This window comes from Cnephaeus nilssonii (assembly GCF_951640355.1).
Source record: "Cnephaeus nilssonii genome assembly, chromosome: 17".
Taxonomy (NCBI): Eukaryota; Metazoa; Chordata; class Mammalia; order Chiroptera; family Vespertilionidae; genus Cnephaeus; species Cnephaeus nilssonii.
Window position 1 is genome coordinate 50812511 of NC_137088.1, and position 12860 is coordinate 50825370.

General features: G+C 47.9%; 1 protein-coding gene across 6 annotated transcripts in view; it reads right to left on the reverse strand.

Annotated features, from left to right (window-relative positions):
- Positions 1–2561: 2561 nt before the first annotated feature.
- The window catches only part of PRICKLE2 (prickle planar cell polarity protein 2), a 321728-nt gene continuing 311429 nt past the window's right edge, over positions 2562–12860 (reverse strand). For all 6 annotated transcript variants that reach the window (XM_079794944.1, XM_079794949.1, XM_079794946.1 and 3 more), the window contains one exon: positions 2562–8574. In XM_079794944.1, coding sequence (XP_079651070.1) covers positions 7700–8574 — 875 coding nt within the window. In that variant the 3' untranslated portion in view covers positions 2562–7699. The remainder of the gene's footprint in view (positions 8575–12860) is intronic.

A 12860-nucleotide genomic window follows, 5' to 3' on the forward strand; every position in this document is an offset into this window, starting at 1 on the left:
GACCTTGACCACGACGACTTTCCCAGAGGCATCATCTTACCTGGAAGGAGGCTGCCAGCTGAACGGAATTCACACAGGCTACAAAGTCAGAGGAAAGACTGGGATGGGAGACTAATTCATCCAGTGTTAGAAACAGCACAGTACAGTCTTGGCATCGGGTGAAGCGGATGTGAAAACTAAACCCCACAGACTAACTGATTTGATTTGCATAATAAAGAGCAGGTGAGGGAGAAGGGCAAGCGGGGCAGAATAAGGTCTGTACACTTGGTGTGTTTGGGGTGGAAGTTGAGCTTAGGAGAGAGTTTGAGGGAAAGCTGGCATCAAGTGCAGAATAGTGGGAGGGGCAGCAACGTTTGCTGTGCATTAAAATTCACCTCCCCCACCTTGGCCAGTGTGGCTCGGTTGGAGTATCGTCTTATACACTGAAAGGTTGCAGGTTCAATCACCAATTAGGGTACGTGCCCAGGTTGCAGGTTCGATCCCTGGTCAGGGTGCATATTGGAGACAACCAAAGTTTCTCTCACATTGATGTTTCTCTCTCTCTCTCTCTCTCTCTCTCTCTCTCTCTCTCTCTCTCTCTCTCTCTCTCCTCCTTTTCCCTCTTAAAATAATTCATCTCCTCCTTTAGCATTTCCTTGGAGACAGTACAGATTTGAAATACTTAGTACATATAGATTTATAATATTTTTGGTTCCCTAATGGTGTTTCTTTGAATACACTACTTGACTGAGACGAGGCCAATTGGAGTCATAGGTTTTGGGGGGTAGTGGAAACTTTCCTTTGAGATGCTAGCTCTAAGTAGAATGTAAACAACTTTATTTTTTTACATTTATTTTTATTGTTGAAAGTATTACAGATGTTCCTTTTATCCCCCCATTGACCCCCCTTGTCCTGCTCCTGCCTTCCCCCCAGCCCCCACAGGCCTTCACCACACTATTGTCTGTGTCCATGGATGATGCATATATGCATATAAATTTTTTGGTTAATCTCTTCCCGCCCCCTGCTTCCCTGATTCCCTCTGAGATTCAGTCTGCTCCATGCTTCCATGTCTCTGGATCTATTTTGTTCGTCAGTTTATTTTGTTCATTAGATTCCACATATAAGTGAGATCATGTGATACTTACCTTTCTCTGACTGGCTTATTTCACTTAGCATAATATTCTATGGACCCCTCCATGCTGTCTCAAAGGATAAGATATCCTTCTTTTTTAGAGTTGCATAGTATTCCACTATGTAAATGTGTGTTTTTTAATCCACTCATCTACTGATGGGCATTTGGGCTGTTTGCTCATCTTAGCTATTGCAAATAATGCTACTAGGGGTACATATAATTTTTCTGATTGGTGTTTCGGGTTTCTTAGGATATATTCCTAGAAGTGGGATCACTGGGTCAAATGGCAGTTCCATTTTTTAATTTTTGAGGGAACTCCACACTGTTCTCCACAGTGGCTGCGCCAGTCTGCATTCCTACCAGCAGTGCACGAGGGTTCGTTTTTCTCCGCATCCTCGCCAGCACATGTAGTCTGTTGATTTATTGATGGTGGTCATTCTGGCAGGTGTGAGGTGCTACCTCATTGATGTTTCTAGCTCTCTCTCACTCTCCATTCCTCTCTCTGAAACCAATAAAAACATACTTAAAAATTAAGACAACATAAAATTTTATCATTTTAATGTACAGTTCAATAGTGTTAAGTACATTCGCATTGTTGTGCACTCAATTTTCAGAATTATCTTGAAAAAAATTCTATACCCATTACACAATTCCCCATTTGGCTCTCCCTCCAGCCCTGGACAACCACCATGCAACCTCTCCTATGAATTTGGCTATTCTAGGTGCCTCATATAAATGGAATTATGCAGTATTTTTCTTTTTGTGACTGGCTTAATTCATGTATCTTCATGTCCTCAAGGTTCATCCATTGTATGTATATATCACATTTTATTTATCTATTCATCCCCTGATGGCTATTAGGTTTGCTTCCATCTTTTTAGCTAATTGTGAATAATGCTGATAGGAACATGGGTGTACAAATATCTTTTTGAGGCTGTGCTTTCAATTATGTGGGTATATATCCAGAAGTAGAATTGCTGGATCATATGGCTATTCTATTTAAAGATGTTGAGGAACGCCGTGTTTTCCACAGAGGCTGTGTCATGTTATATTCCCACCAAAGTGTGCGAGGGTTCCCATTTTGTTCACATCCTCGCCCACACTTGCTATTTTCTAGCTGTTGTTTTTTTTTAACTAGTCATCATCCTAATAGGTGTGATATATGGAGACACTTCGGTTCTTACAACTCAGGGGGAGGGATGCTACTGGTGTCTGTGGGTGGAGGTCAGAGACGTTATCAAACACCCCACAAAGCACAGGCGAGTCCTCTGCCACAGAGAACTGGCCCCAAAGTCGAAAAGGCTGAAGTTGAGACATTCTGATGAACATAGTCAGGCTCATCTTTCATAGTGAATCTCATCCCGGCCACGTGCAGTTTCTCTCTTTTCTGTTGAGATGCTCAAAGGCAAAGTGTTTCAAAAATCTGGAAAGCGAGGGAGAAATGGCAACATTTCTTTTATTCAAATTTTACTGGAAGTTTACAAATGTATTACAGACATCAGTAAAACAGCATATCCATTGTACAGGATCTCAAGCAAAGTGTTCACAACAGTCTCTGGCAGAGCCTGCACCAAAGGCCCGCGGCAGACCTTCTTAACAAACAGCGCGACGCTCACACACGGCACACCGGCCCGCCTCCCCTCCTCCGGCCCTCCGAGGCTTCGTTTGTACTTGGAATTAAAGCAGGAGATGGGCAAAGCAATCCTGTGCGGGAAAGAATGTGTTTAGGAGAGGGAAAATGACCAAGTCCTAATTTGCTAAGGAAAATGGAGGACTTGTAGGCCACAGAGTGTTAAGTCAGGGTCCATAAATAGAACCAAAATGCTTTATGGGGAAATATGGAAATCATCAGAAAGGCTTGAGAACAGACCTGACTGGTGAGTAACTCTTTCCAAAAAATGTATTAAAGCTTGGTCAGTGACCTATTGGACATCAATGGCCAAAGACCCAGTAGGGTGAAGGGATGTCTCAGAAAACTCTCAGGATAGACAACTTTTTTCCTTTCCTGTGGGTTCATCATATCAGAATCACAGAAATGTTTCCCCGACACTATGGGAGCTTCTCCCTCCTTTGTATTCCCCTTGAGGAAAGCTAGTTTGTCAGCAGGAAGTCAGCCTATAAAACAGTGAGTCATGTTTTATGAGTCTTGTGTTGACTGGGCTACTATTATGAGAAAATGGAAAAAGAATCAAATCCTTTCTTCATCCTAACCATGGTGACTACTTCCCAGTGTTCGGACAATCAAGGGTTCATTCATATCTGCCGGGTCCCAGAGGGACCAACCGCTGGAGGCAAGGCAAAACTCGCTTCATTTCTACTTCTCTAGTGCCTAGAGAAGTATATATACCTCAAAGGGGCATGGGACTGCCTTCCAAATCGGCAGAGGCGGCTCGGCTGAGCTACACCTGGAATGCTACGCTTCTGTAAGGCGCCCGGCTGCATGTGGGTGGGAAGACCTGCTGTCCAGAGCCCTCTCAAAGCCCTGAAGGTGCTGAGCAGTTGCTAACAGCAACTATTCTGGCATGAAATATTCAGCTAGCTGGTTCCATCTTCCACTTCCCTTTTTATAGATTCTCCTTCTTAGGTGTTAGCATCTGGTTTCTGTTAGAAATACACAAAGAGCACTTCTCCTTGGAATTTAAATATTTGTGTTATTTCTTGTTAGAAGGTGGATTAGATGAAGACAAGGATGAACTCTTATCTGACCTCCACAAGAGGACGAACAGGGGCTGACTATAATACTTGTCCAAGAACATGAGAAGGGAAAAGAAAGCCAAAGAGATTTGTCTTCATTTCGCCTAAAGAAGTCAGCTCCTGTTAGCATCCACAATCTGGGGGCACGGGAATTGGACTCTCACAATTATTTATGAATGATGCCTCCTAAGTGGCTGTTTTTGCCCAATGGTAAAGAAGCCCAGAGTAAAAAGACAAATAAGAGTCAGTTCATAAATAAGTTTTGTTATTAGACAAATAAGATCAATTCTGACCAACTGGTTCTGGCTGGCTGGAGTGTCACCGATTTATGAGGCTACCAGTATATCCATGTTCTCTAGAAAGCACACAGTGATGCATTGGTTATATCTGCCCAAGTGGCAGAGTATTTGCTACGTATATGCCATCACTGGCCCCACCTGCCCTCCATCACTGGCCCCACCTGAACTCCACCATTGCTAGTGGGACCCAAGAAGCAGGAAGCTGCTGCAGGAGAAGGAAATGGAGTCTTGATGCAGTGCAGGAGCATCCTACAGGAAGGAGAATGAGGAAGAGCTGCCTCAGGTGCTGTAGTAGATGCACAAAACTGCTCGGCCACTGAGCTGACTGAGGGTGGAAGGGAAGGACTGGAGAACACAAGATGAATACGGAGAGAAGCTGTTGAACTCACAGCACTAGGGATTCTCCACCTCTGAACATGTGCCTAACCAAGAAGCACAGCTCTGATTTCCCTCAGCTCACTCACCTTCACACTTGGTAGAGATCCCAGAACTACATGGCAGAAGGAGGGGTACCTGAATGCCACGCTCAATGCCACCAGCCTGCTAAGAAACCTGTCCACAGTATCACAGGTGGTGCATTGGCAGGGCCATCCAGGACACTGTCAATGACTTCCACTTCTTGGGAGAGAGCCAGTTCTGATGCCACTGAATTGAGCAGCAAGCAGGACATGAACTGTACCCTAACGCTGTGGTGTTAGCCTAAAGACAAGAAGAGGACTAATTTGAGGAGAGGTAGAAAAACAAACTAACAAAACCCTAAGGCATGAGAGCAGAGAGGAAACTGGGAAAAGATTACTTTGATAGAAACAGTTTATTGAAGATGAAACGATGATCTAAGAAGAGGTGAGTTCAGGCCTCACTCACAGGGCAACTTGACCAAGAAGAGCTAGTAGTTATGATGGAGGAATCAGCTAAGGACCCTAAGCTCTTGCCTCAGAAAAGAACGCACAGAATTTTGGGGAGTGGGATTCTGGGATGTTGTATGTAAGTTGTCACCAACAGGTGGAACTCCCAGTACAACGACACCCTGCTCTCTCTGGGCCTTCACTTGAGGTCCTCCCATCACCGTGGGGATCCAGCCGTCCTCCTCGGCATTCTCTGTAAGGCGCCCGCTGCATGTGCATGGAAGACCTCTGCCAGTTGGAACCGATGGAGGGGACCTCGCCTGCAGACAGTTTGACCCCGAGGCTTCTATCTACGACACATCAAGCTCTGACCAGTTCGGCCACCGGGTGCTCTCTGGGCGACTAGATGGCCAATTGCTCATTCCTTCAATTCCTTTGGACACTAGTTATGTGTCAGTTTCTCGGCCACCTTCTTCTTGCTGCTGATGGGGTAAAGCCTCATCTGGGAAGTGCAAGAGGTACTCTGAGAAGGACGGAGGTAGAAGGCAACCTTTACCAGGAGAATTTCCTTCACTGGGTCCCGGGCCACAAAGTCATCCCCTTTTTCTCTTTTTCCCTTTTTCCAAAACCCCTTTTTATTCTCATCAATCAAGGAACTCGAACATCCAAATTGGACTTGCCCAATTTCTACCAGAAACCTGCCACTTTAGTCATGTGATGTTGCACATTATTTCTTAAAATCAGTTTGCCAAGCAGTTTACAAACTTACTATACAAACGTAATAGAGTAATTCTCCGGAGGCTCGGATACTTAAGGAAGCATTTAGATATGAAGATAGCATGCGGAAAACAGCCACAACCAACACTTGTATTGCTTTTTAAAAAAATCAGTGACAATGACAAATGTCATATTAATACCTGAAAAGCAAATTATTTTAATACATCCTGAATGGAGCGCCATTTCGACATCCCGCACAGCCTTCCTTTCCCCAGACCCATGTGGCATGGGGTCTGAAAAGCCACGTTTCACATTCTCTCCATAAAAAATACTAGAAAATGTTAACTACTGTATTGAAAAGAGACCACGCTCACCTCACCATGGCAGAGGGCCACTGAGATATACCGTGTAACACATGGACAGAACGTCTCACTAAAGGTGGGTCCTGCGACGGGTTAGTTCAACCGCCACAATCCATTAAGGGGAGGAGGAGAATGGGGGAAAAAGCAAGCGCTTCATTTTTAACTGAAGCAAGGTAGGGAGTTTTATTTTACTATAAACAATACAACCGTTAAATGTCTTCTTGAAGCAAATTCACTTTTGAGCCCATTTTCAGTCTGACCAACGGTCCCCTAAGTTCACAATGGAAATCCTCCTTTCAACAACATCTGCTTTTCAAGGCCTTTACACGGACGCCTCCTGAGCAGCTCAACCTTCCTGGCTGACCCAGATACTCTGGATAGGGAGGGTGTTAAACGGAATTATTTCCTCAAGCACTGGGGGCTCATCAAGCTGGCCGTCACCGTTCCTCTGCTTCATTTCCAGAAGTTCTTCTTCGCCTTGGCCTTCCTTCCTATTCTCCATCAGTTCTACCCTCTCCCTGCTTTCTGATCACCTCATTCCTTCTCCATGCATGACGTACAATCTAGGACACACCGTCTCCCCCAGAGCCCCGTCAGAACCCTCTGCCCCTAAGTTCTAAGGCCCAAGTTCATTTGCACTGAGGACAACCGGTTGTCAGGCTGAGGCAGCTGTTCCGTCTGCCTTGGCAAAGGAAAGCGGGTAATACAATCCAGGAAACATGAGCACCAGAAAATAATGCCACATTCAAAACAACATCATGCTGACGTCACACAACAGCACCACTCACAGTCACTGTATTTTCCCCAAGAAAGAGATCAATCGTGAGCAGCTTCAAGGTTCCCAGCAGGGATGGCGTTTCTCGCGGAACTTGACTGACACTGATTGGTTTCTCTAATGGGCAAAGGTTATGTTCGCTATTAAAAAAATGACTACCACTTCGTAGAGAATACATTCTACTGAGGGTGGGAGTGGACTTAAGGATGGCTCCTTAAGATGGACTAGAGCATAAAATGCTTTGGATAGAATAATTGTGTGTGTTTTTTTTTCGCCACAAAAAGCCAAATTGAATAAACTCCTTTGAAAAAAGTCTCACTGACATGTAACAAACTTGTATAGAAAAAAGAAAAAGGTGGTGGTCCTGGCCACTCTGAATACTACACGAAGACGATGCGGATGGCATGCGGGTTTCACTGAGTCTACCATATAGAAATTCCTTTGATATTACAAAATACAAAAATATTTTATCAGAACTCTCATTTACATTGCATTTACAATGGACATGTAAATAACTTAGTCTTGGGTCCTGGCTAATAAACAAATTACTCACTGGAAAAGGGGTCCTAAAAGGAAGAGAACCAGAGAGGATACAAGCGAGCAGGAAGCAATTTGCCATCTTAGGAGTGGCAACTGCACACACCGAGGCGACCAGCCGCGGCCGCCACGCAGTCCACAGCGTTTCCAAAGTGAAATGTGCAAATAATAGTCAACATGCCAAGAACTGCGACTACCCACCGAGTCAACCTGTGACCTTGCCTTCATCCACTGAGAGCACGCCCCGCCTTCTCCCCCCCGTAACCACCCCGAAAAGCGCTTTCAAAGGAAAAACAGTGCAAGTTTCTGAATTTACATTCTTAGCTCCCACCTTCCCCGACCCCCTGGCCCCGGCCAGATTAAGAAATGATACAGTTCTTGCTCTTCTGTCTCTTCCTGCTGTGCAGCTGCCCCCGGCCGCCCAGCGTGGACGACTTGGGGAGGCCGTAGGAGCTGTATTTGTGCAGAAGCTCGTCGCTCGTGACGTAGCGCAGGCGGGCGGGCTGGGGGATGGGCTCCCCCAGGAAGTAGCCCTCATTGTCAGACTCGGAGGAGGAGGAGCAGGTGGAACACCAGTCGTACTCGGCGAAGTAGGGTCCCCATCGCTCCCCGAAGGCGTTCTGCAGGGCCAGGTCCGACACAGTCCGGGGGCACTGGCCGTACAGGTCCCTGCGGGAGCCCTGGCCCAGGCTCTCCTGGAAGCTGCGCTGGCGCAGGAACTGGTCGTAGTCCTCCCGGGCCCGGAGCGGCGGCCTCTCCTTCAGGCGGGAGGCGGCCTCGCGCTCGCTGGCCAGGTGCAGGGCGTTGTCGGAGCGCGAGCGGCGCGACCTTCGCGACCGGTGGGGTCGGAAGTGGCGGGGATCGTCGCGGGACGCGCTGCGCCTCCGCGTGCGTTCGCTCATGGGCTGGATCCTCGCGCCCTCGGGCCCCGGCAGCTGGCCGCCCGCCACGCCGGGGTCGAAGTCGAAGCTCTGGTGCATCCGGCCGCGGGCTGGCCGGTCCCGGTAGCCGAGCGGGGTGCCGAGCTGGTGCAGGCCGCCCTCCATGTCCTGGTACTGCTGGGCCGACAGCAGGCTGCGCACCGACTCGGCGCTGCGGAACTGCACGGACGAGTTGAGCGTGCCCATGGTGCTCAGCTTCTCCGACACGTTCATGCCCGAGTCCTTGCTGAGGTCGGGCATGGAGAACCGCGACAGGTGCTCCTGGCGCTTGGCGCCGCCGTCCGCGGAGAGGCCTGCGGGGAGAGGACAGGGCCTGGAGGTTAATACGGAGGCCGGGAATGGGGGCCGCTGTCGCTGGGGGGCATCCGAGTGCTCATCACTCAGGGTCGCTGCGTGCGGCTGTGCACCAGTGGACAGCACAGAGGCTGCTGGCAAAGGGTGCGGGAGGGCTCTCCCCACCCACCGCGGGCACTGCCCACCGAGGACCCCAGCTGAGATGCATCCGCAGACACGCTTGACTCGTTAATTCCTGCAGAGGCTCAGCAAAGCTACCAGGAGCCCCCCGGGCATCTTGGGTGCGATGCTGCTCCGTGTAGAGTTTCACTCTCCAAAGCGCTTCCCGGGACGGGACTCTGTGAGTCCAGTGATCTCGACAGCCACCTAGGGCGGGTATTTTGGACCAGGACACTTTGGAGGCGGGCCATGCCCACGCACTTCCTGGCAAAACGGAGCCTGGAATCTAGTCCCGGGATGCCGGCCAGTTCAGTGCCCTGTCAGCTTCCAGCAGTTCCCTGATCTGCCTGATGTCCCTCTAATGTCTGGAAAACGAAACGCCTCCCTGGGTGTGGACAGAGGGACATGCACTGCCCAGACTGTTTAGTAAATGAGTGCTCCAGGTTCTAACGGGGCCAGATGTGAGTTGGACTCGGGACAGTCCTGCCCCTGGGGAGGCCCTTTTTAAACAACGCAGTGACCCTAAACGCTCTCTAACAGGAGGGGCCCCAGCGGTGGACCTGCGTTCCCTAAGTGCCGTCGCTGGTATTACTGACATAGCAACCACTTTGAAGGTCACGGGAGATTCCTGACTTCAATCCCTTCCACTCTGCCCATCGTAAAGCAGCAATCTAAAGAGAAACTTAAGAATGGACCAGGTGGAAAAATCCCATCATTTCTCACTCGTTATCTATTTTTTAAATATATATATTTTTTATTGACTTCAGAGAGGGAGAGAGAGAGAGAAACATCAATGCTGAGAGGGAATCATTGATCGGCTGCCTCCTGCACACTCCCTACTGGGGATCGAGCCCACAACCTGGGAATGTGCCCTGACCAGGAATCGAACATGACCTCCTGGTTCATAGGTCGAGGCTCAACCATTGAGCCACACTGGCTGGGCTCATTATCTATCTATTGAAAGGATCAGCAATTTTGCCTTTTCTGGTCGCAGACAACATGTCTGGATTGCTAAGGCCCGTTATGACCCTACCATGATTACTCCTCCCCACTTACTGGGCCCAACAACTTGCTTCTGCTCCCCTGGTAAATGAATATTATGAGCACTTTGAAAAACTGCTTATCAATATCTACTAAAGCTAAGCACACACACACACACACACACACACACACACACAGTGTGAAAAGGCTGCTTTGAATGTGTCCTTTTTTATGGACTTAGTAATTTCTGTTGGGTATATGAGATACTATGACTTTCCATCACCACTTCTGATTATATATCCATTCATTGGTCCAAAAAATGCACAAGGGTATTCAGAGAAGCTTTCTTTAGAATAGCCCAGAACAAGAAACAACTCAATCTTTCATTAACAGGAAAAGGATAAATAAATTGTGGTACTTTCTAGCCTTCCCATTAAAACAAATGGCCAATTCTAGGACAGGAGAAGGGAAGGTAAGAGATGAGTCTGGAAAATCATGTTATGCCAAAAAGTAAGGAAGTGTTAGCAATAAAAAGCGATGGGAGTTTGTCAGAAGAACACAGGCCCACTTCAAGGGCTTCCCTCTAGCCAAAGCTGAGCAATTTGAGCACTATAATATTTAAAACAGTAATGACTTATAAACCACTGAAAAAAAACAGGAATTCATGAGTCCATACTGACAACAGATATAAGCATCTACACTAATAAAATAGAAACATGCAAATTGACCATCACTCCACTACGCCCGCCAGCCAATCAGGAGGGAATATGCAAATTAGAAGGACAAAGATGGTGGCCGCACATCTGCTCCAGGTGTGGAGTGGCCGGGCGGGGCAGGACACCTGCTATGAGAGGGAGGGTGGGGGGCGAAGGGATCTACAGGAGCGGCACTTGGGCGCAGCGAAGATGAAGACTGCAGACTCCAGAGTCTGCAGTGAAGATGAAGACGGCAGACTCCGGCCAGAGCAAAGGCCTGGGTCCCGGGTGCCAGAGGAAAACTGGTGCTGGAAGCCAAGGGCAGGAAGGCCTATTGCACGAATCTCTTTGTGCAATGGGCCTCTAGTCAATAAATAAAAGGGGGAAGGAGTGAGGTCTTGTATATAGAACGCTCAGAGGGAGTGCAGACAGGAGTGCTGGGTTTGTAACCATCCCCTGTAAAGACTGGTTCATGCAAGAGTCAATGTATGCTAAATTTTGGGGGTAAATCTGAGGGGGGTGGCAGATTATTTCTGTATTAGTAAGTGTCCCCCCTCCCATTACTTATTATCTGTAAGGGGAACTTTAGTGACTATACAGTGGAGATCAAACTTAACATCACTGACAAGGTGCAACTGGACTTCATGCACCTCTGAGGAGGATGTTCTAAGAGGGACACACTATGACTTACGCAGTCTTCCAGTCAAGAATACAGATCCTGGATGAATTCAGAAGTACGATTAGACAAACATCCAAAGGAGGAATGTTCTAATAAGAATAAAATAGATTGTATTCTTTACAAAATTCAGTATCAGAAAGACTAAGAAAGGTTTTCTAGACCGAAGGATACTAAGGAACTATGGCAGACAATGCCTGAGCCTGGACTGGAACCTGTTCTGCAGCAAAAATATATGCTATAAAGGATGACTGTTATTGACTGACAAAAACTGGGACATTGAAATTGATAAGTGTATTGTGGTACACTAGTTGTGGTTAGTTGATAATTATGATAGTGTTGGAGATAATCCTTATTCTTGGGAAATACACGTGGAAGTCACAGTGGCAAATGGCCAAGGTGAATGCAACTTGCTCTCAAATGGTCCAGAAATAAATTGTGTGCAGTCAAGAGAGAGAAAATGATTTTTAAAATGGGGAAAAGTATTAACAATAGGTGAATCTAGGTAAAGAATGCACTGTGACAATTATTTGTTCAATTTTTTCAACTTTTCACTAAGTTCAAAATTATCTATCTACATATATAAAAGCCAAGCAACCTGAATGACCAGAATGACCAGTCACTATAATGCGTACTGTGGCCAGCCAACCGGCCCTATTGGGAGGGCAGGGCCAGCCAACCAACCTCCCATGGCCCCTCCCACTGGCCAGCCCAGCCTCGATTGGGGCGGGTGGCCGGACCCCTAGTTTCGTGCACCGAGCCTCTAGCTTTCAAATAAAAAGTTTCTTCTTCATCATCATCATCATCGCTCCCAGAACCTTCCCCATCTGAAGGCGGAGAGAAGAGGGAGAAACCTGAGATGATGATGAGTTCTGTGAGCGGATCAACTTCAGTAAGGAGGGAAAATCTTCAAAGATCACATGTAGGAGCAAAAGCTATACCGGTAGATGCACTGATCTTTGCCCAGCTGTCTACTCACGCCCTGGAGTGGAATTAGGGTCAGCATTAACAACCTAGCAAATACTGCACATCCCCAGACATGCTGTTCTCCTGAACCGTCTTTTATAGGCGCTGAAGTCAAGCACTTGTGAGAACGTCCTGTGTGTGCAGATTCAGGTCTCACTGAGTAGGTAACGGTGAGACAGGCAGCGTCAGTTCCACTGGAGGGTGTTGTCTTCCCGTCTATGGGCCCGTGTCCTGGGGCTTCAGGGTGCCCTTAGTCCACCCGCTCTGGAAGAGCAGGGGGGCCCGTGCACAAGGCCAGGGCCCACTCAGTGTTACCTACACCTAGCTCTTCCCCCAGCAGTTGTGCTGTGGGATTGGACATGCTGCCTGGTCTGTCTGTTCTCATTTATTAACTCAGAACTTTTTCCAGGGGCTTCTTCCACGCAGGGCATGAAGAAAATGGCCTACAGATGAGCAATAATTGTGCACGTGCTTCTCAACAGGGTGGCTCTGTGGCAAAACCCAGAGTCCTTATGCGGAACACAAGGCCCTCTGTCTCCCCACAACCACTGGCTAAATGGTGCTCCTCGCGCCCCCTGTTCCGCCTCACTTACACTCTCCCTCCTCCTCCAGCGAGCGCACCAGCAAGCTCACTCCAGCCCCTTTGGAGAACCCTCCCTTTGGCAAAGCTGACGTCCTCTAATCAAGGGCCTCAGGTAAATGTCCCCTCTTCCATGGTGCCTGCCCAGCTCGCTCTTTCTAAAGGAGTAAGGTTGTTCCCCACCAACCAGTCTCGCTGCAGTACCTGACCTTTCGTGAGGCCCCATCC